Source organism: Dipodomys ordii, unplaced genomic scaffold, assembly GCF_000151885.1.
Source record: "Dipodomys ordii isolate 6190 unplaced genomic scaffold, Dord_2.0 Scaffold58, whole genome shotgun sequence".
NCBI lineage: Eukaryota > Metazoa > Chordata > Mammalia > Rodentia > Heteromyidae > Dipodomys > Dipodomys ordii.
This window is the reverse complement of record NW_012267274.1, coordinates 3,972,843-3,998,120: the sequence shown is the minus strand read 5'-3', so window position 1 is coordinate 3,998,120 and position 25,278 is coordinate 3,972,843. Positions and strand designations below refer to the sequence as shown.

Sequence of the window (25,278 nt, the reverse complement as noted above, 5' to 3'; positions counted from 1 at the left end):
GTGTGCTGTGGGGTGCTGGCGGGTGGCTGGTGTGCTGTGGGGTGCTGGCGGGTGGCTGGTGTGCTCTGTGGTGCTGGCGGGTGGCTGGTGTGGGGTGGGGCGCTGGCGGGTGGCTGTTGTGCAGCCCGGTGCTGGTGGGTGACTCTGCAGGCAGGCGCTCTGGTGCTGCCCAGCCAGCACCCTCTGGGAGGGCCTGCCCTTCCTCCCTTCCCTGGGGCATGGTGGACCTGGCTGTACTCTTGAGGGCAAGGAGGCTACTGCACCAGCGCCTCCCGTTCATCCGGACGTCATGGAGTCTGGCCAGGCCCTTGGCTTGCTGTCTGCAGAGGGAAAGCCTTGGGGTACCTAACTGTCATCCCGGAGCCCTGGAGAAAGCGAGGTGTACGTGAGGCATGCCTGGTCAGCTGTCAGCCGCAGTGGGTCTATGGAGTGGAGGGAACAGAGGCGCTCAGGAAGAGGGGACAACGGGAGCACCATCCTCTGCAGAAGGTGGACGAGGTGAAGCAGGCGCGGAGGGTGGACCTCGCCCAGGGAGGTGAGGCGCCCCCAGGACACCCCAGGGGTGCTGGCCAGGTCTCCCTTTCCATAAGAGCAGAGGCATTCAGTTGTCCTGGGCCAGGGGGAATGAACGGAGAGGTAGCAGTGGCGGCAGGCTGTGGCGGTGACAAGAACACCTGACCGGCTGGTGTCAGCAGAAGGGAGAAGGTGGCAGAAACGGAAGGTTAATCTCAGGGTGGACTGAGCTTTGTGGCTTTTTGGAAGGGGGCAGTGACGGAGAAGAGCATCTTGGAAGAGGTCAGGTGTCTGTTGGGTCACTCAGTGGTGGTGTACACGGGTAGCCAGTCCAGTGGCTGGCAGGTGTGGTGCTCGGGAGGAAGAGGGCTCTGCAAAGCATGCTGGGACAGGGGTGCAGCTGCAGTTGGATGTCTAGGAAGCAAGCACCCTGGGCTCTGCGGGAGAATTGTGGCAGTGCTGTGGAAGGTCCCAGAGCCGGTGTCATGTCGCTGAGGCTCCAGAGTGTTGCTCCATTCTGTGCTCGGTGTGTGGGGTGACATGCAGTGTTCTCCCTTTAACCATGCTGCGGCTCCCTGGCTGGCTGTGCCCCAGCTCATCAGGCAGAGCTGCTGTACACTTCCCTGGGACACCCCTGCATGGGGGAAGCCTGTGGAATACAGGCCCCGCCCAGCACGCCAGATACTCTGCTAAACACAGCGTGAGTTGGCGTCCCACGCCAGCCGAAGTTGGGCTTCTGTGGCTGTCTGGTTTGGCACTGTCTGCTCTGTCCATGGGGAGTGGTGTTTATGAAGTGGCTTGCAGACAGGACGCTTCATCGGGTGCAGTATAAAATGCATGCATCCTGCTTTGTGGGGTGCAGCATGAAATGCGTGCATCCTGTGCATCCCTTCCCCTCTGATCATCCACCGACTAAACAAGGCACTTTAGCAATCGGCCTGGACAAAGGCTTATTATTAAATATTATGATAAATATTTTCCAAGGTCATCCAAGCAGAACGTCTGAAACCAGAATGAAATTATTTCTGTTTAATTTTTTTTTTCAATCACAGCTAACTGGAGCTGACTGGAGTGGCTCAGTGTGTTTGGCACTGAAGGACAGAGTTAACTCTTATAAGGAAGATCACCCCGTAATCTGCGGTGGGGACCTATGGGTAAAAGTCATCCTGCCATGGGCAGTGGAGGCCTGTGGGTAAAAATGCCCACCTGCCCTCTGTCTCCTTGACTCCCAGGTGGATGTTTGTGATGAGCGCAGATGTGGAGTTTGACCAGTGGCAGGGGTGGACTGCTGCAGTGGGAGCTGTGGGGATCCCAGCCATTGTGCCTTGGCGGTCTCACCTGTGGAAGGGGTGCCGTGCACTGCCCTGCAGAGCGTGTCCTGAGGACTCAAGGTGTCCGTAGCCTCCTTGCCCTCAAGCTTCTGCAACATGTCAGATGTGTAGAGGATGTCACATGGATAGATTAGGAGCTTATACTCATCTGCAGTGATTGAATCTGCCTACCTAAGTCTTGTGTGTGCCACGCCAGGAACGGATATATATCCAGGCAAGGTATTTCTTAATTGTTGTTTCCACAAAGACATCCTGTAAGGATTCCTATAAGGTGTTTCCCTCCCTGGAGACATTCCTCCAGCCCTGCCTGCCACTCCCTGCATCTGCTAAGATTTCCTGCGTCTCTGAAGTTTAGACTTTTACAAGACGGTTGAAATGGAATCACACATTGTGTGCCTTTTGAGTCTGACTTAGTGTTTTACTTATGCAAGTGCATCTGGTGTGTGTGTGTGTGTGTGTATGTGTGTGTGTGTGAGTGTGGTTTCTTAGGGGAATTTTGGGTTGTTTGTAGTTTTGTTACACATATCATTGCTGAGAATGTCCATAGGCACAGCTTTTTTTCCCCCCACTTCTCCAATGGAAAATACCCAGGGCCACACTGCCTAGTCTTTGACCAAGCAGGTCTCATAGGAAGAAGCTACTAAGTTCTTTTCTAAGGTAGGGTTACCACTGATGCACTCAGGCCCACTGGATGTGTAGACACACATCGCTCTCTTCTAGCTGGTGTCAGTTTTGATAGGCATAGTGGTACATCATTGTGGTTTCCATTTGTGTTTTCCTGAGGTGTGGTACCAAACAGCTTCAGGTGTGTATTTGCATCCTCTTTCTTCCCTAGAGAAGATCTTCAGGTCTTCTGTCTATTTTTCTTCAGTGCAAGAGCTGGTTTCATTATGGAGATTGCATTCTTTCTTCATCTTCTATATGAGCTTTTACCAGGAGCTGATTTGTCGCTAGGGTCTGCTCTTCCATCAGCAAGGCACCTTTTCCAGTCTGAGCTCTTGTTTTGGGTGTTTTCTTTTGCAAACTGTGCAGCTAGGTTCGTACCTGAGAAATCTTTGCTTGGCCTGAAGTTCACAAATGTTTTCTTCTATAAGTATTGTACTCCTGAATTATTCATTTGAGACCTAGCATGTATTTAAAATGAACATTTGTGCAGTGTGTGAGTTAGGGAATGGAAGTTGTTTGGCAGTGGTGTTAGGAGACTGGGAGCATGTATGTTCAGGGTGGTGTTCACAAAGTTGGTTTCTGGCCACCTGCTTCTGGAGAGCAGTGTTATCCATTGTTTATATAAGAGGCATCGTGTTCCGCTGTGTCTCAAGTGTCATCTTGCTCTGTTTTCCCTTTGATTCTGAGCTTTTCTGCAATCCCTTGAAGGGCTTGGTGTGAGCCACGTGCTTTTTAGGGGGATAGAGCTAATCCTGAACAGGAGTCGCCCAGGGTCACAGATAGAACATGTAATATCAGGAATGCTACCCAACAGATAGACCAAAAGGCTTGGAGTCTCTGACTTCCCTCAAAGTGAATTTCCTTTGCTTAGCTCACTCATGGCTGCGAACAAGAGCAAAGTAATTAATACCTCCATCACAGTTTATCTCCCAGCTAACGACTCCACAGGAGTTCTGTTAGCATTAGCAACAAAATATACAAGGGTCCTGGTATTACTCAGTGCCTGACAGTCCACTGAATCTATCACTGCCATTACTCTCTGAGGGAGAAGCTGGAACTATGAGTGTAGGAGGTATGTTTACTAAAGAACATAATGGGGATACACAGGTACAGGAAAACACTTTTTAGGACTATCACAAAAACCGTCCATTTTAATTGTTGCTGTCAATGTAATATAAGAGGAATGCTGTAGAGAACAGGCCTTTATTTTGTAATGTGAGGCTTCAAGGAGACAGACTGCATACCGGCTCAACCTCCTTGCTCTACAGGTGATAAATGTTAGTTTCCATTAATTATTATGTGTCAACACAACTCTCTAAGAAAAGACCATTTTCTTGGATCAGACCTTTCCTTTGCTGTCTTTCTGTTGCGGTTAGCCCTCAAAGCAACACTTCTCTTTTTGTTTGCCTCTGGTTCTTCATTGGAATTTGGAGTTTTCATTGGCATTTGTCAACCTGCTCAGCCTCCTTCTTTGTTCTGGTCTGCAGGGAGCAGCACTGAAGTACTTGCCCACGATTGTCAATGATGTGAAGTTGGTGTTTGATCCCAAGGAGCTCAGGTAAGTAGCTTGGGGCTGGGGAGGGGGCACAATATTGTCAGCCGCAGTGAGCCATGCTGGAACATAGGACTGCCTGAGATCTGTGTTATGACCACATTGGTCGGTGTTTGGATCATTCCAGAATGCACACTGCTGCTGTTTCAGTGACACCTTGCTCCATGTGACTTTCTTTGGAAAAGCTGTCACCTGTCCACAGAGTGACATTTGCGGAGGAAGGTTGTTACCTGGTGGGGATGTGACATAACCTTGGCATTTTGCATACTTTAGGATTTGGATTTCAACATGTGGGTGCTGGGGTTTAAGTCTCCAGCATCTGGAGAATGTACGTAAAGCCTTCCCAGTCCCCGGTCAGCCCCTTTGCTGTGTAGCTATGCACAGCTTCTCATTGGGTACTCTGGAATGAGAGCTGGGACCTTCATGCACAGTGCCCAGAAGTTCTCATCTTGGGGAATGCTAAAATCCAAGCTCCCTGACACGTGCTGTGAGGAAGGTGGGTACTAGGCTTTCTGGCTGGGAAGTGAAGCTGGGACCCAAGTCTCCATTATATCACAGGGAGCCATGTCTCCCCCCAGGGACTCCCTTGTAGTTCAGAATAGCATGGTGGGTCCTTATCTATTTTGGTTTGTTGGTTTTTCCCTTGGCTTTGATTTGACGTAATGAATGACTTTCAGGGGCAGATAAGTGGCACCAGTTGTATCAGCCCTTAAAATCTCCCAAATAGAATAAGTGCCCCTCTGCCCCTTAGTGGCTAGCTAGATTAAAGACAGCCATCTTTCTGGCCTCTCTCTTGTTCTGGAACTGAGGGATGGAGGCATCTAGGGAGGTGCTGACTCAGGTCCAGTGAACAGTGGGGACACAGTTATTTCCTTCTTCCGGGGGTACTTAGCATGTGGTTATGGCTTAGTGTGTCACACACAATGGAGACACAGTTATTTCCTTCTCCTGGGGGTACTTAGCATGTGGTTATGGCGTAGTGTGGCACACAATGGAAGGAGGAAGTGATGGGCCCAGGGCAATGTGCACACTCTGTTCTTTCCAGATGGTTCTTAAAAAGTAGTCCTCAAACAGCAGCCTGAGTGACCCCTGGGAACGTGTTAGAATGTTCCGCCCCATGTGCTTCCCTGGAGTAGAAATGATGGCTCACATCTTTGCTCTTACGGAGCCCTCCGGGCATTCCTGGTGCACATATGGTAAGCTCAGAGATGGATGGAGCCGTGGTCTGGTCATTGTCCTCACTGGGCACCGGTGGCCACCCCTGGCCCACAGAGGCTGCCATCAACACTCACTAACTGACAGGAGCTTCAAGAAGACCTGCTTTTCCACACTCCCGCTCTTGTTCTGGGAGCTTGCGTATCCCTCTCCAGTGCCTTTTGTACTGACTTTGCCAGGGACCATAAACATCATGCAAATATATGTTCCTATTGAGAAAACACATTCACAGTTTTATAAAACATGACCACCAAATAACCACACACACACACACACACACACACACACACACACACACACACACACACACACACACACACACACACACACACACACTCATCCTCAAGATCAGCCTTGTTTTCTTTGTGACCAGATCCTTCATTTAAGACATGTTGTTTTCTATGATGTCATGGCATCCTCTTCAGCATTATAATTTTCAGCATCTTTCATAGTGGGTCATTTGGTCCTGTTCATTGTTTATGTCAGCTGAGCTCTCTCCAAGCCCTCTCCCTGTGATAGTCAATTAATCTTTACTACAGTGGCACAACACTGGCCCTATTATTAGTCTAATTTTGCTTGACCGTGATAACTCAATGGCTGTTTGGCACTGGTTCAAGGCCAACTTGGCTTTCTGATTACGAAGAATGGGGCTGTAGTCTTTAAGCTACTTGAGAGGTCTTGGGTTGTGCCAATTACAAAGTATAGTGGGATAAACTTTCCTGTGACTTAATTGTAGAACACACCCCAGTTGTCATTAGAAATGTTAAACAAGTGGAATTACTTGGTCCTGTGTTTTCTTAAAAGCTTCTAAAAACTAAGTGTTACCCAGTGACCTTCTGAGAGGTCAAATGAGCATTCTGCCCGTACATTGTCATGTCAGTTTTCCCGGGTGCCCCCACCATATGACTTAGCATTTCATAGAAACTGCATTTTGGCCAAAGAACAGTATCTCATCATACCTCCAATGCACATTTTCATTACATTCCTTCATATGTCAGTTGTCTGTTTATAAAAATAAAAAAAATTAAACATGTTATTTCCATGCTATGGAAATAATGCCTGTTTTGGAGTGTTCCGTTCCATGATTTTTTAATTTGCTTACATAACTGTGCCACCATCGCCACAGAGTCCAATTCTGTAGAATCTATACCACTCCCATGAGACCCCTTGTGCCATTTCCTAGTCATTTCCCATCCCCTGCCTTAGGCACTGGGTTTATCTCTTCTGCTCCTTTCATAGAAATAGAGCCAGCAGTGCTGAGCCTTTACTTATTGTGTTTTCAAGGTTCATCTGCGTCGTGGCAAGGATCAAGTCCCCCCTTTCCTTTGGATGAGCTGTGGGATTGGTTGTGTAGCATTTTGTATTGCCATTCAACAGTTGATGGATGCCAGTGCCTTTTGAGTGCTATGAATCACGTTACCTTGTCATGTACAAAGAGACGCATCCTTTCTCTCCACCTTCTCCTATTCCCTCTTTCTTCTATTTTTCTTTTTCTCTCCCTTTTAACATCCTGCCCCTCCTCCTCCCATTCCTCCTTCTCTGCCCTACTTCCCTCAGTCCTCCCTCCCTACCTTCTCTTCCTGCCTCCCCCTCCTCCTTCCCTCCCTGCCACCTTTTCTTCCCTCTCTCCTTCTTTTACTTCCTCCTTTCCAAGAAGAGGAATTGCAGAGTCCTGAGTAACTGCGTGTAACTTTTTGTGGATGTGCCTGACTGTTTTCCACAGTGTCTACACAGTGTTTACACTCCCAGCCTCATGGTAGGAAATACTCACCAACACTTGTTACTGCCTCTCATTTGAGAGATGTGACTATTTTTAGTGGTTATGAAGTAAAACCAACATTTTTTTTCACGGCCGTGCCTTTTGCATGCTTGAATCTGAAGCTTTCCACTTGGGTTTTCTTGTAGCAAGATGTTCACCGACTTCATCCTCAACGTCCCCACGGGCTTGCTTACCATCCAGAAGCTCTACTGCCTGATCGAAATCGTTCACAGTGACCTCTTTACACAACATGGTGAGTGGAACGCTGAAGACCATTAAATTGTCCCATCATTCATTGTGTGCAGGTGTGACCCCTCTCCTGCTCACCCCACAGAGCGGAGGCTGTCCCAGTGAGAACAGCTCCCTCACCAGACAGGGAGCTGGAGCCCTGCAAGAGAATAGTAATTGACCTGTGAGGTAGGTAATAGATCATTGACAAAGAGAGGCACAGGCTTGTGGTTTGTAATTTAAGTGCAGCACCTGAGCCCTGGTCCAATCAGCATACATTGTAGCCCTTAAAGTGTGTGATTGTCTCTCCTGGGGAGGCAATCACTTGCTGCCATCAAGATGATTGCAATGAAAAAAATTCAAGTTTCCTTGAAATGTTCCAGGAATGGTCTTCCCTCTCAGGAAGTTGGTGTGCTTTGGCAGGGTTTTCTGGAGCCCACTCAGAGCAATACAGATGGTAATGACTCCCAAAGTCATTCATCCCCTGCATCGCCTTGTATTCCCCTCCATTATCTTCCCATCCTTTTCATTAATCATTTCCTCTATTTGGACAGATTGAATTAGTATTTTACACCTGTCAAGCAGTCTTATTGAAAGCTTAAAACCTTTGCATAATTCTTCAACCTTCCTCTTCACTGCCCTGAGTGGAGTAACATTCTGGCTGGGCAGCGTGGGTGTATTCTCCTCCACCTGGGTCTGGGCCATGGGTCTCTCCCTTCATTCCCTTCTGTCCTCAGGTATGGTGCTGCTGTGGTGCTTGCCCTGTGCTGCTTCGACGGGTAAGCTGGCCAGATGGGCCTGCCCCGGTCAGAAACAACTGGCTCTACAGAGCTCACCGTGCATCCAGCCAGGTCCCTAATGTCTCCTGGGCTTCTGGACTGGGTTCTCTGGCTGGTTTAAGTTAGTGAACTGCACTGGAATGGACACTGGTTAATGAGGCTTAAGTCGAGAGAAAATGTGCAGGATTCTTCTGGGAGTGAGTGTGCTCTACAGAGAAATAGTGACCCAGGAACCCCGTAACCTTCTGAAGCCACCATTCTGTCTCAGAGGCCTGTTTCTTGTTTTTCCAAAAGAAAATCAAGGCTCTCACAGTCTGGGACTTAAAGCACAGGAATCAAAGCGTATCGTTAGATTAAAAGGAAAATAAAATCCTAGCTACTCAGGAGGATCCTAGTTTGAAGCCAGCACTGGCAGGAAAGACTATGAGACTCTTAGGTCCAATTAACCAACAAAAAGCTGAGAGGAGAGCTGTGGCTCAAATGATAGAGTGCCAGCCTTGAGCAAAAAAGTTAAGGGACAGCTCCCAGACCCCGAGTTCCAGTCCCAAGAAAAGAAATAGATACGTAAAAGGAGCTATTAGTCTCTAACTGCCCACAGTTTTCTCTTGAGGCCGAGGCTTGATTTGCTTGCTGCCCGGGTGTTTGCCAAGGCCTGGGCCCAGAACATGTGTTTCGGCTGATACGTGGGACAGTGTTGCTCCACGCTGACTACGCTCTCTACCAGGGAAGTAAGAGCCAATAGAAGGTTTATAGTTAAGTCTTACTAGAACCATGGTTGATGTTACACCTCCCAGCCAATGCCAATGCCAATGCGACCCCCCCCTACACACATACACCAATCCCAACCATCATCAGTATCTTCACTGGGTTAATACCTGTTGCCAACTTTAAAAAAAAAAGCCAGGCATGGTGGCTCATGCCTGAATCTCTTCTACTCAGGAGGCAAAGATGAGGAGAATCAATGTTTGAGGCCAGCTAGGCAATAGAGTTAACAGGACCCCATCACAACAAATAAGCCAGGCATGGTTCAGTCCACAGGCAAGAGAATATGAGAGACCCTATCTGAAAAAATGACTAAAGCAAAAAAAAAAAAAAAGCGTGGGGATATGGCTCCCGTTGCAGTGTATCTGCTCAGGATACCCAAGGCCCTAGTTCAAATCCCATACAGCCAAAAAAAAATAAACTCAAAGAAATTGGTTAAGAATCACAAATTTTAGTTGGGAAAAGGAAAGCACTGGAAGGGAACTGTGGCAATGCTCATCCTGTCATGGCCCAGCCAGCTTATTCAAAGGGGCTGGGGACTCTTATATGATAATCCTTTGCTGCACTGGCTAGTACCAAGAGGCTTCAGTCCCACGGTTGCTGGGCAGATGTCCCATGGCAAGACCTGCGGTACAAGGTTGCAGTGTGGAGGTATAGGTGTGCGGTCCCGCAGTCTTCCGACCATCCCTGCCAGGCAGTCCCGTGTGAGAACTCCTCCATAGCTTTCATTCAGGTTCTTTTCATCATTCAGGCTCTTTCTGTCCTACAGGTAAGAGGTATCACCTTAATGCTCAGACCAGTTATTGTCTTAGGATGTGTACTTCTGCAGTTTTTGATAACAATAGGTACAAATATTAAAAAGGAAAAAAAGAACAAAATTATTAAGAGCCCAAGAGAGTCTATGAAAGTCTGAACTGAAATACATAATTTTCCTTTATAGCTACACTAATTTTTACTGAAGATTATCAAACCAATGCAGTGTATTTATAAGATGAACTTACTTTGACCTGAACATTATTTTCAAGAGTCTGTAGTGATTTTCACTTTGATGATGTTGATTTCAAGTATTTTAGAAGAACTAAAACTATGTATAGCAAAACATAGTCAAAAATTTTGGTGAGTGCCATTGAGAAAATAATTTAGTTATTTTTTATTATGGGAAACATTGTAAGGTAAGAATGATAACCAACAGCATTTTACCAAGGCTCCTTTAAATTTTATATGATGTTTAGAACATTTACATTAATAATGTCGGCAGAAAGTTCTCCTCCAGCATCCTGGAGTCTGGCATCTGCTTCTTAATGGACCCACAGTGTTCTCCATGCTTTCTAGTTCTGTACCCACTTGAGTTATTTTTCTCCAGACCAGTGTGGCTATGCCTCCCAGTTCAGAGACTTCAAAGCACTGGGTCTGGGTTTGCAGCCAGTCTCCAAGATCGCACCTTTGGGTCTACATTGAATGTGGTGCCATGCTGTTCCAAGGACTTTTTTGACCTGCTGGTTGCTCCTGTTGATTGGAAAGTGCTCATGTGGAGCGAGCTAGGGGCCCCAAAAGCAGGACTTGCACTTGCTGAATTCTCTACTGCCTGCCCCCAAACTCTGCTTGATAGGCACACGCCTCTTCAGCTCTGTGTAGTGTCATCTGGCGTGTTCAGGAGATCCTGGTGTAATTGGGTTGACTCTGTCACAAGTGCTGGTCCTTCGCTGTTCTACAGGATGTATGTTAGAATCTGGTGTCTCTGTGAGACGAGATACTGGCTTCCTCAGCTGTTGTCTTCCTATGAGGCTAGGGTTTTGATCTTACTAATAAACCATCCTCAGTGTAATAAATAAGATGGTGTGGAATACATGAATTGAAACTTGTCATGGGATTAGAGAACCATAATTAGTTTACAGCATCATATGTCATATGCAGGCAGCCCCAGAATCATCTGATCCAGTAACAGTGATCTGAGCTACGATTGGGTGTCCAAATGTGCTTCTGAAAACATAGTGGCAGTCTGGGATCCTTACAGAATGCTTTGGTCAGTTGAAAGTGATCCCCTCTGAAGGCTTTGAGTCTTTCTGGTAGGAGTAGCAAAGATGACCCCACTTTTTCTCAACTGCAAGCTCTGCTTCTTCAGACCTGTCTTAGCTCCTTGTCAGGACAGATTTGTCAGCTGAAATCTTCTGGTTGGTCTGCTCTTACCAAGATGCCATTACTTCTGCAAAGTATTCTGTGCTTCGTTTTTATAAATATTTAAAGCTGAGCCTTTTTCTAATGAGATATGATAGCTGTGTGTTCCATACGTCTTGTTAATTTGTGAAAAATATAGTTGTCTTTGTCCTGTTTCCTGATCCCAGTAGAATCAGTCAAATCAGCTCTACATGTGTCTAGATTTTTAGGACTCAATTTAGCAGGTCTAGCTGCATGTGGCACTGACTGAGCCCCCGTGGGGAGTGGATAAAATGCAGCCTGTGCAAACCTTCGGCGTCTCCCCATGTGGGCTCCCTCTCCTCTTACTGAAAGACCCCCCTTCCTTGACGCATTGGTTAACCTTCTTCACCCAGAATAAAATCAGCCTTGTTGAGAACAACGAACTGGTATTTGGAGGTCTTCAAGATGGCAATGTTGGAAACACAGATTCTGGAATCCTTAAAAATGGGCTCTAATTGTTACATAATGGGGGCCATATAATAGATTTATGCCCAGGATTGTGCTTTACAGAGCTTGTTTGTCAGGGATTGTGATTTGTGCTGTCTTGCAAGGAGTGGACGGTCTTATCGTCGGCATAGCGTGGGGGAGGAGTCTGTTGTACAGACTGGAGGTCAACAGAAGTGAACTGGGTTTCTGGAGAATGAAGGGTAGCACAGTCCTAACGTCAGTACACCTGGGTCCAGGGTCAGCACACTGGGGAAGCATGCCTGTGACTGGGAGGGCCGGGGTGTGCACGACTGCAGCCATTTCCAAAGGCTCAACCATGGGTGTGTCAGAGACCAGATCTAGCAAAGCCTCTGGCTGCATTTGATGTGCCCTGCACCCATGCTAGGCCATGGTGATTTTCTCCTTGGTACCATCTCTTGTGATAGAAGGCCACTCTCTGGCTTCCAGCATCCCCCTCCTATGGGAATGGGCAGTGCATCCTGACATAAGCCAGCCCTTGCCATGTCCAGGTTCCCTGTCCAACATTGTTTCCTGCTTGTGCGCATCCTATTTCCCCGCTTTAAGGCATAGTAACAGATGGTTTGTCACTGGAGTTGGTTGGGCTACAGCAGGAGATGTGCTATCAGCACAGATGTTGGGTTGGGTTCTAGTCTGTATGGAACTGACCCCATGAGTCCTGACACTACCAACCTCTGCCCACAGAGAAGCCCAGCCCTCCTCTCCTCTCTGATCTGTCCCAGCTCAAAGATGGCATGAGTCTATCCACCAGGCAGGGTATAGATTTTGCCTTCCTCTGTCTGTCAGTTTAAACTTCAATACAGACACACCCAGACATGTTTCACCTCCCTGTGGGTCCTGGGGGCCAAGGCTGGACACGTGAATCACCGATCCCTGAGGGCTTAGGCTTCTTTGAGAGGAACTCTGGGCATTCTGTGGGTGCTCATAGCCACCACATCACCTTGTGAAGCCATTACATTTCTTTCCTAGATTTTGCTTCTCTTCTGTGGCCTTTCCCTAGACTAGAGATCCCCAGCCTACGTCTTTGTACATCTCGGTTTATTCCACTGCTGGCTCATCGAGCTTGTCTTCCTCCCTCCCTGTACTCCTACTGTGTTCATTCATCAGGGAAAAGAGCTATGGGGGGGGGAGGGGGCTCTCTGAGCCAGCACAGCGGTCTCATGGCCAGGCCCACAGGCCCATTCACTTGCTCTAAGAGAGGTGGCAATGATGCTGGTCATGGCTCTGACTGGGTGGATTGAGAGGGCGTGTGGGATGTCCTTGAAGAAGAGTGATAGGTGGCAAGAGGGAAGAGAGGGGCATCAGAGAGTGCCACGATCAGGGCTGGGGGAGGGGGTGTCGTCCAGATTGGCTTTGGTTTCTTCTGACCACACATTCCTCAGGTTTCTGGAAACGTGATAGGGGATATTTGCAATTCAGGTCTATCTCTGGATTCAAGGATTCTTGAGCAGAATAAGGAGGACTTCTAACATCTAGTAGCAATGCACAGCTATCTATCCATCACCCAACTGGGACAATTATGAAATCATAGTCAGACTCTGTCTGTCTGTCTCTCTCTCCCACATCTGTGGAACAATCCCCGTCACTAACATTTGTGTAGGATGAGAAACCTCAGCATGTGGCACTGCTCCTGAATGGGTTTGTTCATTGAGCCGGGTCCCCTGTTCTGGTGTGCCCCGCCCCTGTGGGTATTGGTTGGTTTTCTGCTCCTCTGATCAGGTGAAAGGCCTTTGCCTCCTTAACATGCTGCACATGAGAGCCAATGAATGGTCGGTAATGGCTTCTGAGCCTGGTCTCACCATGTGAGTTGAATACTTGAAAATTGGCTAGATAGACATGCGGTGCACCAAAAGATGACTCTTGCATATAATAGATGGTGTGGAGTGAGCAGATTCTCAAAATCAGATACAAAGAGAAGAAAAGATGGATGCTTCATCATTGGTCCATTTCTAGCTTTGCTCCCAGATGTTGCCCACATTTCTGACAAACACTAAAAAGTGAAGTTTAAATTTATTATAGAAAAGGAGAGCCTCAGTGAGATTCATTTGAATATAGGAAGACTAAGGTTTAGGATTTACACCTACAAAAATGTCTTTTACTGTAAGGGCATAGAAATTGAAATAAGTGAATCACCCTCAGCTAGCACTGTGATAATGTAGAAAACAGCATGGGCTTTGCTGGCAATACCTTTGAGGAAAAATGTGGTTCCTACTGGAACATGTGCTCCTTGTGACATGTATCCCTTTCCCCAGCTGCTCTGAATCCCACACACTGGAGTAGCTTGTTTTCATTAACAAGATGTGTGCCATTTCCTATTTCTATACTAATAGAGGCCTAAGAAATAGACAGATTTGAATTTAGGGCCTACTACAAACTTACCTTTATGTCTTCTTTCTTTGTTTTGGGATATACTGTAAGATTTGTTGGGTCAAGTTTTGAAGATTTAATGACTAAAAAATTAGTGGAAGTCTATGACTTTTTGAACTAGGGAAGAGTTCAGTAGCCTGATGAATTGTTTCTGGAAAGCCTGTATTCACTGGCAGTCTTTGGTTTGCTTGTTTTGGTTGGTGCTGCTGTTTTTCTGGTGGTTGGTTGGAGTCCCACTGTGTATATGTCTCTTTCTGCAAGCCCTGGCCATCCCCTGTTCTTTCCTTTGCTGTAACAAATTGCTTTGCTTGATACTATCCCTCACCATTGTAACATTCACCTCCACTTTTGAATATAGAGCTTCTTATGGATCTAGGCCTACAGGGTTGTTTTTTTTTTCCCTCTCTCTCATTCTAGTTTTCAAGGCAAATAAATCTTGTAGTGATCAAGCAGAGTAAAACTCTGTTAATGGTGAAACGTTAGTTATAGCCCTTTGAGGTCTCACGGCAAAGCCCCGAATATCTACTGGGATTTTGCTCTTAGGAAATAGTGAACTCAGATTCCTCTTTTAATAGCTATTAGGTCCTAAATGGAAAATGTATATATCTTTAAAAATTGCCTGTGTTAATAAACTTCTTTTGCTTTGTATCTTGGACAAGAAAAGCTGCATGTGTTATACAGACCTATAATAAAATGTACCTTCTAGTGATTTCCATCCATAAACAAAATAACACCTCTGGAGCTTCTCTACTGTGAAAAATAGATCTGAAAACTAGAGCCACTCTCAAGTAGTTTTGTTCACATGATAGATATGTACAGGGAGAAAAATTGGGGTTGGGGCTAATTTTGCTTCAGTCATTTAATGCACCACTTATGTGGCATTCTGGAATTCTTTAATTAGATAGCTGTGCTGATGACTTCTAATGAATGTTGCCAGCTGTGAACCCTGAGGACTAACTCCTTTAAATAATGGTGGAATATAAACATCATTTTCCCTTTTGTTTTATTTTATTTTTTTATCTCCATGCCTACAGGAAAACTTTTTTTATACAGTATCCCTTTTTTTAACAAGCTTTCAGACTGTGTATCTCTCTCAGTATCTTTCATTATATGTGTTTTTTTGAAAAGACCATTTGTTAAAACAGTGCAGGCTTTTAGAAATTGCTTATTGAATCTAGGAGGGTGAACTCAATTTCAGTTTCTTAATTATATCCATTTCAGTCCTTTCATAATTTATTGATCACCTTCCCGGCTCTCAGGACTGTGGGTTAGCCAGTTGGATTCCTCTGAGAGTCTTCAGAGTCATCAACTTAAAAACATAGAATTGGAAAAGAGTAATTATCTCAATTTACAGATAAGGACATCAGAGTTAACTAAGAAGCCTTGTCTGTATGCAGAAATCCCAGGCAGGGAGCTGTCCACCACTACAGTGCTGATTACGGGGATCAATCTTTACCATTCTTCTCCCACGCCCAATGCATGAGCAATCCATTCTGAAAACTGAATCAACTTCGGGTGCTATGTGGAATACAAATAAATGAATAAATAAACACATACATAAATAAAACAGTATGGTTTATACTTATGGTGGTGTGTATATGTTCATGGAGTTTTAATAGTTTTTCTCCTCTTTCTGGGTGGAGAGACTTCTCTGTGGCCAAATTGGCCACAGAGTCAAAGTTTATTTATTCTCTGTTCTGATTCTCTGTTCTGTGCCAATTTGTGAGCAGGCTATTGTCTTTTTGTTCAATATCAGCTTGCAGCCTGCCTGCCTGCCTGCCCGCCTGCCTGCCCGCCTGCCTGCCCTCCTTCCTTCCTTCCTTCCTTCCTTCCTTCCTTCCTTCCTTCCTTCCTTCCTTCCTTCCTTCCTTCTTCCCCACCCCCTCTCTCTTGGCTTCTCTCTCTCTCTTCTCTCCTCTCTTCTCTCTCTCTTTCTCTCTCTCTCTCTTTATGTTGGTTGTGGGACTTAAACTCAGAGCCTGGGCACTGTCCCTGAGCCTTTGTGTGTGGGGGGGACTCAAGGCTAGAGCTCTACGATTGAACACTATTGAGCCACAGCGCCACTTCCAGTTTTCTGGTGGTTAACTGCCGATAAGAGTCTCACATACTTTACTGCCTGAGCTGGATTTGAACCATGTTCCTCAGATCTCAACTTCCTGAGTAGCTAGGATTACAGGTGTGAACTACCAGCATCTGGCCTTCTTTCTTTTTCTTGGCAGTACTGGGGTTTGAACTCTGGCCCCACACTTGCCAGGCAAGTACTGTACCACTTGAGCCATGTCTGCAACCCTTTCTGCTTTGGTTTGCTTTCTAGATAGGGTTTTGTATTTTCACTTGAGCTAGCATTGGACTAGTGCTCTCCTGCCTCTGCCTCTAGCACTGCTGGTATTTAGTATAGGAGCACACAATAATGCTTCCTGTTTTTCAGTGTAGGGGCCACAAACTTTTTTGCCTTGGCTGACCTCAAATTGTGATCTTCCTGTGTGCACCATGCTAAAAGTGGGGTAACAGATGCTCCAGATCACTTGCTTTTAACATATTCCTCCTCTCCTTGTGAGGACGAGTAGGAGGAACAATCATAGCTATTCAGGAGGCTGAGATGATGTCTAAACTCATTCTGGACAGACAAGTCTATGAGACTCTTAATTTCCAATTAACCAGTGCAAAAGAAGCTAGAAATGGAGTAATTGGTCTGGAGTTGAGAACCAGCCTTGAGTGAACTTGCTGAAGTGCTCAAGCCCCTGAATTCAGTGTTAGTACCAGCTCCAAACAAGCAAACAAGCAAACAAACACACAAACAGTGTTTTTGGCTACCTGTTTTCCCTGGTTAAAAAAATGCATGCCTTCTCATTACCTTGCATTTTCTGTTTTCTCAGTTTCCATGTGATGAGATTCTGCTCACACAGTGGCAGAGCTAGAGAGTTTCTCTCAAACTTCCCAAGCCTGATCTAACTGCCCTGATAAACCTCTGTCCACTCTGAGAAGACTCCTACTTGACCTGTTCTTCTCACACAATCTTCCCTGGAATTTCGTTTTAGTCTTTTTAGTCTTCTCAGCCTTGTCTTGTCTTGTCTTTTTCCTTGCTCTTTCCCTTCCTCTTCTCTCTTTCCCTTCCCCTCCCATTTCCTCCCTGTCTTCCTTCCTTCTATTCTTCTTTCGAGTAATGGAGTTTGAACCCAGGGCAGTACATTCACAAGACTACCTGCTCTAGCACACTTGAATGACACTTTCTATCCAGCTTTTTGCTGGTTATTTTGGAAATGAAGTCTCTCCGACTTTTCTGCCTAGGCTGCCTTTGAACTATGATCCTCTCGATCTTACCTCTTGTGCCCCTAGGATTACAGTGTAAGTCAGTAGAACCTGGCTTTAGTTTTCCTATGGTTTGAATGGCTCTCAATTGCCTGGTTCTCTATCCATGTGACCCCTTATCCTTTCCCACAAGAGTTATGGAACTTTGACCTCTTTGTTGAAGGGGACTATCTCCTAAGTAAGGACAGAGAATATCTACTATGCTTGTGTGCTTCTACTTGAAGATCTCTTCCTTTCTGGGAGGACTAATGACAGCAGTAGGAAGACATGGTTCGGCTGGTCTTCTTCCCCATTGGTTGATAGGCTATTCTTCCTTTGATCGCCATGGTGGTTTCCCTTGCTCTGCATCCTCCCAATTAAAAATCTGTGGCACGGAGCGCCTCAGGGCTGGATTGTATTGCTGTGCTTCAGATGGTGTCAGCGCATAGCTGAGCAGCTGTTGTGTTCCGACCACGGTACCTTAGAAGATGCCCAGCCAGCAGGATTAGAAACACCATTGTGCTTTCTTCTGTTTCCTCCATCAGGAAACTAACATTCAGCAGGGAAAATAATGTACTGTGGGTGAAACTCCTAACTTTTATAACTGCTTTTGTTAAATTAATTCCTGGGAAAATTCCATTGTATTTCATCTCTGTGTCCCAGTGGTGTGTATGTCTATACTCCTGTGCCTATGCAGGGGTCATGTTTCCATGAGGAGCCCTGATTTGAGGCTCACGGGTTTAATTCTAGCCCAGCTTCTGTTCAGTAATGTGTTCCTGGATGTGTCTGACCCCGGGCTCCCTGTTCCCTCATCTGTGCTGAGCAGAGATGAGTAGATGGCCCTCTTGGCCCCTTCCCCAGCTGGCATGGCTTCCTGAACTTCCGCCCTTATGGACTTGTACAGAGGGAACAGTCTGAGCATATTGCAACGTGGGTATAGGATTCGTAGATGGCTGAAAAGGAAGATGATTGTCTATAAAAGATGAATACCATGCATTCCCCATTTATATAGCTCTAACTGTTTAATTCTCGTTAAAAGTGTTATTTTGGCTCTCAATTCTATGCAACACACACAAGGTTATTAAAGGCACTTTATGGATCATTTGTTTAATGTGACCAAACTAAAAATTAAGAAGCACATTACTCAGTGTTCATAAAAATGAATGTTTTAAATGGACAAATTCATTCTCGTTTTTGCATCTTACTTTAATGTAGAGCTGTAATGGGGTTAGAGACGGATATTCTGCTTGGACATTTATAAGCCGATGATGCCTGTTGAATACCTTTTATAAAGATTAATAATTTTTACTCTGTGCCTATTACCAGGGCATTAATCATCCTGGCTTCAGGCCTTGCAGCTGCGGTGAGCAGATGTTGGATGATTGGCGCCCATAATCCTTGTGGATCACACGGGCGTGGGTGTGGAAGGTGGCCCTTTGGTCCCTCCGCCCATTTGTATAGGCTGCGGCCCACCCGGTTGTCGACTTCTTCCCAGGCTGCCTGGGCTGAGCTGCCTGTCTGGCTGTGTGTGCGGGACAGAGCAAACCAGGACGACTGAGTATTCTCGCAACCTGGCTAGTGTGCGGTGGGTTGGTGCTCATAGGTGCAGGGCTGTCCTGGAGTCCCCTCTGTGGGGTGGCATGTGTGCTGGGAGAAAGCAGTGCCCTTGACGGAGAGGATCAGCAGTTCATTAAAGTGAGAGCTCACGTGCGAGTCATCGTCTGCTTCCTTTCCTTCTCCCAAGACTGTGCTGTCCATCAGAAACAGAACCCAAACCCCGAATGGCACTCAGCTTTCCCAGTCTCCACACTGAGGGTAGTATGAAGCCACAGTGAAGTTAATATCAACATTGTATTTTACCTGAAATAGGAACTCAGTCTGAAAAGCACTGGACTTGTGTGAAACTCAACGGCTTTCATTTATACAGTTAGTGCTTCTCAATTGGATGAAAAATTTTTATGAAAGATTTTTGATCATTTAATACAACCTTGCTTCATGTCATTTCCAACAGGTATTTCCAGTAAGATGAAAGGATATATCCCTTTATATGTCAGAGCTTGCAATATACAAATGAAAATGAAATCAAATGAAAAATTCCATTCTTTGGTGACATCAGCTAAATTTCAGATTTCAGGGGCTGCCATAATCGGTAGTGGAGTTGTGAAATATTGGGATTTATTTCTGTATTTTTAGCTGAAAGCACTTTGAATCTTCCTAAACTCAGAACTTGGTACTTGCTCTACCTGCTTCCTAACTGCATTTCTACCTCTTGGACCACATCTCTACCTGAGCTTTTCACTGGTTTGTTTTGGAGATTCAGTCTAGCTAACTTCTGAGTAGCTAGGATGTGATTCCATGGCCCACCTCCATGTATGACCCGCTCTCTGCTTGCTGAGCACATGCTTTAGATCATAGTTAGCAGCATAAACCTGATAGGTAGCCATCGGCAGCCTTACCTTTCAGATAAGAAGAAAAATCCAGGCCCAGAATTTTTAAACAATGTGTCCAAGATCTAAACAAAGGGGATTTTCTTATTTCTTTATCTTTGGATACCACCATTCATCATGTGAATCAAGGTCCTGGACATCTGGTCAAGTGTGTGTTCTTGGATTTCCCAACGGTTGTATGTGGGTTGTTTTTGAAAACCTTTATTTCCCTTTGAAATATAGGGGCTTTCTTGGTTTGTTTTGTTGTTTGCATTGGCCATCTGCTTTGGATCTAATGAGACTATCCATGCACATCACTATGTAGACATGACATTCTGTCTGCTGGGAGGGGTACTGCAGATGTCGGCTTGGGGTATCTATGCTGTGGCAGGACACCGCTCTTCCCTGGTTGCCCTAGGCAGCTTGGTCTATTTTTAAACGCAGATCCTTCCCTGCAGGAGTGTTTGTCTGTGTGTCTGTCTACATATCCTACCTTTCCCAGTACCCTTGATTCCCCATCTTGATGTAAGATAAACTTTGAGAGGCCTGTGTTCACTTGTGCTGCACTGCTTCTTGGACAAATTTAATGATCTATAGAGTGCACTATCGAGTATCAAAAGCCCCACTAAGGTGAAGCTTGAGGTCGTTGTGCTCGTGTTCGCTCTAGGGGAGGGCAGTGGAGTAGCTGCTCTGTGGGATAGATCTACTCACAGACATTTGTCTTCTTTGTGTCCTTTTCAGTTGGAAAGGCTGGGTGTCTAGGACACAGTTTTTCATATCATTGTTTATAACAACTACTGTGTATTGAGGGCTGGGAACAGGACCGGGCACTCGACCTGCTTTTAACTGCAGAGGGTTTGGGTTTGGAACTGTGTGCATGTCATTGCAAATTAAAGCATATCACACATGCCACCCCCAGGCAGGCCCTGGACAGGCACCTGCAAGTACACCTGTGTGCTGCCGCCCTGACTGGCTGGGAAACAGTCCAGGAAAGTGAGGTCCCTAAAGATGTGGCTAGCTCTTGTTCCAGTGCCTTTGTCCTTCAGGTGGCTGCCAAGGATGAATCTGTACTGCTTTGGGCCACAGCGCCTCCTCTCCACTTAGCAGGCATGGGTCTCTGTACATTGCTGGAGACAGGAAATACTGACATTGGAAGAGAAAACCCTCCTCCACATTGAGCTGGGCATGTGCACACACAGACACACACACAGACACACACACACACACACTCTGTTTGGTCTTGTTTCATGTTGTGAGGCTATTCCTCTTAAAGAGAACAGAGAAATATTTGCCTTCTCAAAGGTTGGATTCCAATCAACTGTTGTAACATGAAAACAGTCTGTGTTCACATGGGCATGGACTGCCTGTCTTAGTTTTGTGTGTAGGCCTGCGGAGCCCGGTCCGCTGGAGGTGACATTTCCTCTCCATAGAGGCCTTGGTCCTTCGCCTCCCTGTGGGATGCCACATCACTGCCTTCCTTCCTCCAGAGGGCTTTGCTGAGGTTCCGGGGGGCCCGAGGCAGGCAGTGGCAGCGACCATGAAAGCAACCTGTAGCCTTGGCGGCCTCTTCACGTCACTAGCTTGGACACTGTGCCCTCCAGCTTTGCAGGGCAGCCTGGGCATCTTTCTGCTCAGCTTCAGGCCTGGTGTGCTTCTGGCCCGTGGTTGGGTGGATATGGGCCTCTCACAGAGACATTAGACATGCACTCTGCGAGCTCTTTCCTCACACCGCTTTACCTGGTCTTCGTAAAGTATGCTTACTCCAGTTTCCCTTGGGGGCGCTCAGTGAATGAAATATCTTTAAATATGACAAGATGCCAGTGAACTTTACCGAAGTTTTGTTTCTCATCATGAGGGGCTGGATGACAAATGGGTGAAGCGAGCACAGACCTCGGACTGGGTGGGTGGTGGGCGTTCTTGTCAGTTAGCCAAAGATGTTGGATGGCATTTTGCTGCCAGGATGAACATGCAGACATCTCCTCCTTCACCCTGGAGTAATTCTGACAAATGGAACCAACACACGCAATTAGCTCTGGGAACAGTGCAGGCCCCAACTGCCTGCCCAGCATGACGGATAAATGGGGCCAGGAGGGGTGGAGAAAGGCCAGGACATCTGGCTACCGGGGAAAGGATGGCCAGCTCTGAATTTTTTGTTTTGTTTCATACTGGCCCTAGGGCTTGAACTCGGGGCCTTTGTGCTGTGTGTAAGCTTTTGTGGTCAAGCCTACTTCCTGTTCTCCCACTCGATCCACGGCTTCCCTTTTGGCTGTTTGCTGGTTAATTGGCGATAACAGCCTCATAGACTTTCCTGCCCTAGCTAGCTTCAAACCTTAAGTCCCAGATCTCAGCCTCCTGATAGCTAGGATTATAGGCATGAACCGCCAGTGCTGGTACATGCCTTTCACCCTCTGCCACTTTGAGTCCCTCCTCAGCAGGCTTTAAAGAACATGTTTACAAGGCTTCCTTGTTGCTTTTCCTTAGCTGTGAACACCTGCTCTAAAATGCTTTGGAAATTGGCTGGTTCTCCAGAATGGAATCCATTATAGAGAGGATGACCAAGTGGACAGGGACAGCCCAGGTTTTTGGAGTGCTGAAAGTGGGCCCTTGTGAGCTACCTGTTCCCCTGGCAGGGAGAGAGGACTTGCGTGGAGGTGTTGAGTGGGGGCCACACGAAGGGCAGCAGAGCCAAGCAGGGCTCTTCTAGAATTCTTCTAGGTGAGTGTGTGCCTTCCACCCATGTTGCCTGTGGCTGAGGCCAGCAGATGCGGAGTGACTGAAAAGGGGGGATGTAGTTTGAAGACACTGGAGTTCTAGGGAAGAGATACTGGGTTTGGGGTCCTCATTGGAATAACGCATTCCGTGCGGCTATGTTTGCAGATGGATTCACCCCTGGGAGTCATTTCTCTTGTGAGGTTTGTTCTTGACTTCAACATCGGTGCCGTCTCCTACCGTGAAAGCTTGACTTGGCTTTTGGGAGCCCCTCAGGTTCCAAAGGATCACATTCTCTCTTGGGATGGCCTTGGTGCTCTCGTCTATATCACACGAAGAGTTAGATGAGCTGATACGGGAGTGGGTATGAGGACTCTCTTAGAGCAGAGACCCAGTGGCCCCATAGCTCTGTGCGTCCCCTCTTCCTTGACTTCCTGCAGGATGATGTCTCCAGTCATCACTGCCAACAAGCCTGGCCTGCCAGCTTCCCTGGTGACATACAGTTTTAGCATCCCATACATTATTTGTGCCGGTGGATGGATTATTATCATTGTGAAGTCAATATGTAAATCAGTATATCCATGTCTTCATATACTCATTGGCCTAAACTCTTTCTGGAAACGCCGATTTTTGATTAGTTTTTTTTACCATGAAATAAATGCAAATGGAATAAAAAACTTTGGCAATTAACTGCCCATAGGAAGAGCATGGATCTGAAGTTTTTCTTTTCTTTTTTTGGTTGATCTTGGTGCTTGAACTTGGTTGCCTAGACTCTGTCCCTGTACAAGGCTAGCTCTTTACCACTTTGAGCCACAGCACCACTTCTGGTTTTCTGGTGGTTAATTGGAGATAGTCGTATAGACTTTCCTGTTTGGGATGGCTTTGAACTATAATGCTCAAATCTCAGCCTCCAGAGTAGCTTGGATTATGGGCATGAGCCACCAGTGCCTGGTGAGTTCATGTTATTTCTAGATCTTTCCTTCTCCTTGCTTGTGTCGTGTGCCTGCCTTGTCCTCCCCTCTGCTCCAGTCTCTCCTTATACCCTTGTCCTTGGGAGAGCTCTGTGTGCACTTCTGAATGCGTAAGAGGAACCATACCAATGTTGCACGCATTTTTCTTTCCTTACATAAACCACTCAAGGAAACATTAATGCAAAACATGCTTTTTATGTATCATTAATGTTGTAAATCCTAAAATCCAGCTACATCGATTTAATGTTGCCAAACCCCGCCGCCTCTCTCATGCTTTGCATCTTAAAGGAAGCAGTAACGTTTGGGTTACTGTCAAAACACCGAGCGGGTGCGATAAACAAGCCAGGTTGGAAACTAGAGGATGCTGGCGTTCTCCTGGGTTTCCCAACTGGAAGAGGCAGTTAGGAATTTCATTTCATCTCTAACTTCATTTGCATCTGTTTCCTTCTTGCTCTTCCGTTTTCTGAGCAGTCGTTGTGTGCGCCTATCTCAACAGCAAATGCAAGCCCACACCTTCTTTGGCCTGGTCCTCACCCTTCCCACCGGTATCTCTTCATTTTACCTTTGTTTTTCTCAGAGTGACGTTTCTGTCCCTGAGTCCTATTTGTTCATCCTTCATCCCCTCTACACCCTGGGAAGGGCCCAGTGTGTTCATGTCCTGCTCCATAGCTAGCTAGACACAGAAATATGCCATCGGAGGTTTTTTTTCCCCAGTTACAAGAAGTAAAGCTTTTAAGGTTGTAAATCAATACGTTTATAGTATGAGAAAATAAATTTTAAAAAAACCCATGGTTTGTGTTTACATCTTCTCTAGTATATGTACAGCTATGTTTTGTGTACATGATGCATCTTCGTGACATACTGTGTATGTTCATGGAGATGCTCACAAAAGCACAAGTACCTGTGTGAGGTTATAAATTCCTGACAGCCATAGAAATGATGGCACTGTGGTCAACAATTGCAGCTTTTGTGGTGCAGAATGTGAAGATAGAACGCATAAAGGGTCCAAGAGCGCCTGGCACTGATGGGCCGCCTTGTGTTTCCTGTAGACTGCAGAGAGATCCTGCTCCCCATGATGACGGAGCAGCTCAAGTACCACCTGGAGAGGCAGGAGGACCTGGAGGCCTGCTGCCAGCTGCTCAGCAACATCCTGGAGGTGCTGTACAAGAAGGACGTGGTGAGTGACAGCCCGCCCCTGTGTCCAGCTCCCGGGCAGCCTCGCCTGCCATTGGCCTTCACCTTGATGGTGCTCCATAAACCTGTACCCAATGCATTTGCCAAGCCTTGGTCCTTGTGTGCAAGCTCAGCCTCTCTCTTTCTCTCTGTAGCAGTGTGCCCTTGCCTTTTTTATTTATGCATAGATCATGATGTTGTATTGCAAGGTTTATCCTGTTGCAATCAAATTAGTTTATTTCCCAGGTCTTCCCAGTAAATGCCCCTCTCAGCCTCCATTTTAGTCCTGAAGGTCAGATAAAGACTTCTATGCTGAAATCTGGCTAATTACCTACACTCTTTATTGAATTTTTTATTAAACTATTAGATGCACAAAGTTTTTTTGTTTTAAGGCAACAAGACAAGTGTGCTCTGGGAGTTCTCCTGAGAGAACGTCTCTCTGCTCCTCAGCCAGCAAGGAGTGGCCTCCACAGCCTTCCCAGCTCCGAATATTCTTTGGCGTTTCTGAACGCTATGCTTATCCACTGGTCTTGTTTCAGTCAATCAGATGTTGGGCAGCACATATGGGAGAAGCTCCCCATGGGCCTCAGTCCCGAGCAGCCCCCTGTGGTGGTCAGGCCTGTGCGTGTGCGTGTGATGCCATGTGTGCGTTGCCTCTCCAGGAGTGCCTCCAGGGCTCTACCTGCCTATGTTCCTAGCAGGCAGAATCTGTTCTGAGGTCTCTTCTGCATGACCTGGCATGACATGCTCATGCAGAAGCATGCATGCTGACGTGAGCACGCATGCACACACAAACACACATGAACACACGTGCTGGCACAGTCTCTCCAAGCCTCTTAGGAAGAGGATCAGTCCTTGTGTCGATACTGGACTGGCTT

The 25,278-nt window shown here is 46.5% G+C and overlaps 1 protein-coding gene across 2 annotated transcripts in view; it reads left to right on the top strand.

Moving 5' to 3' along the window:
* The window catches only part of Dock1 (dedicator of cytokinesis 1), a 437,833-nt gene that overhangs the window by 142,653 nt on the left and 269,902 nt on the right, over positions 1 to 25,278 (top strand). For both annotated transcript variants that reach the window (XM_013021945.1, XM_013021944.1), the window contains exons 24-26: positions 3,998 to 4,068; positions 7,183 to 7,289; positions 24,277 to 24,404. In XM_013021945.1, coding sequence (XP_012877399.1) covers positions 3,998 to 4,068; positions 7,183 to 7,289; positions 24,277 to 24,404 — 306 coding nt within the window. The remainder of the gene's footprint in view (positions 1 to 3,997; positions 4,069 to 7,182; positions 7,290 to 24,276; positions 24,405 to 25,278) is intronic.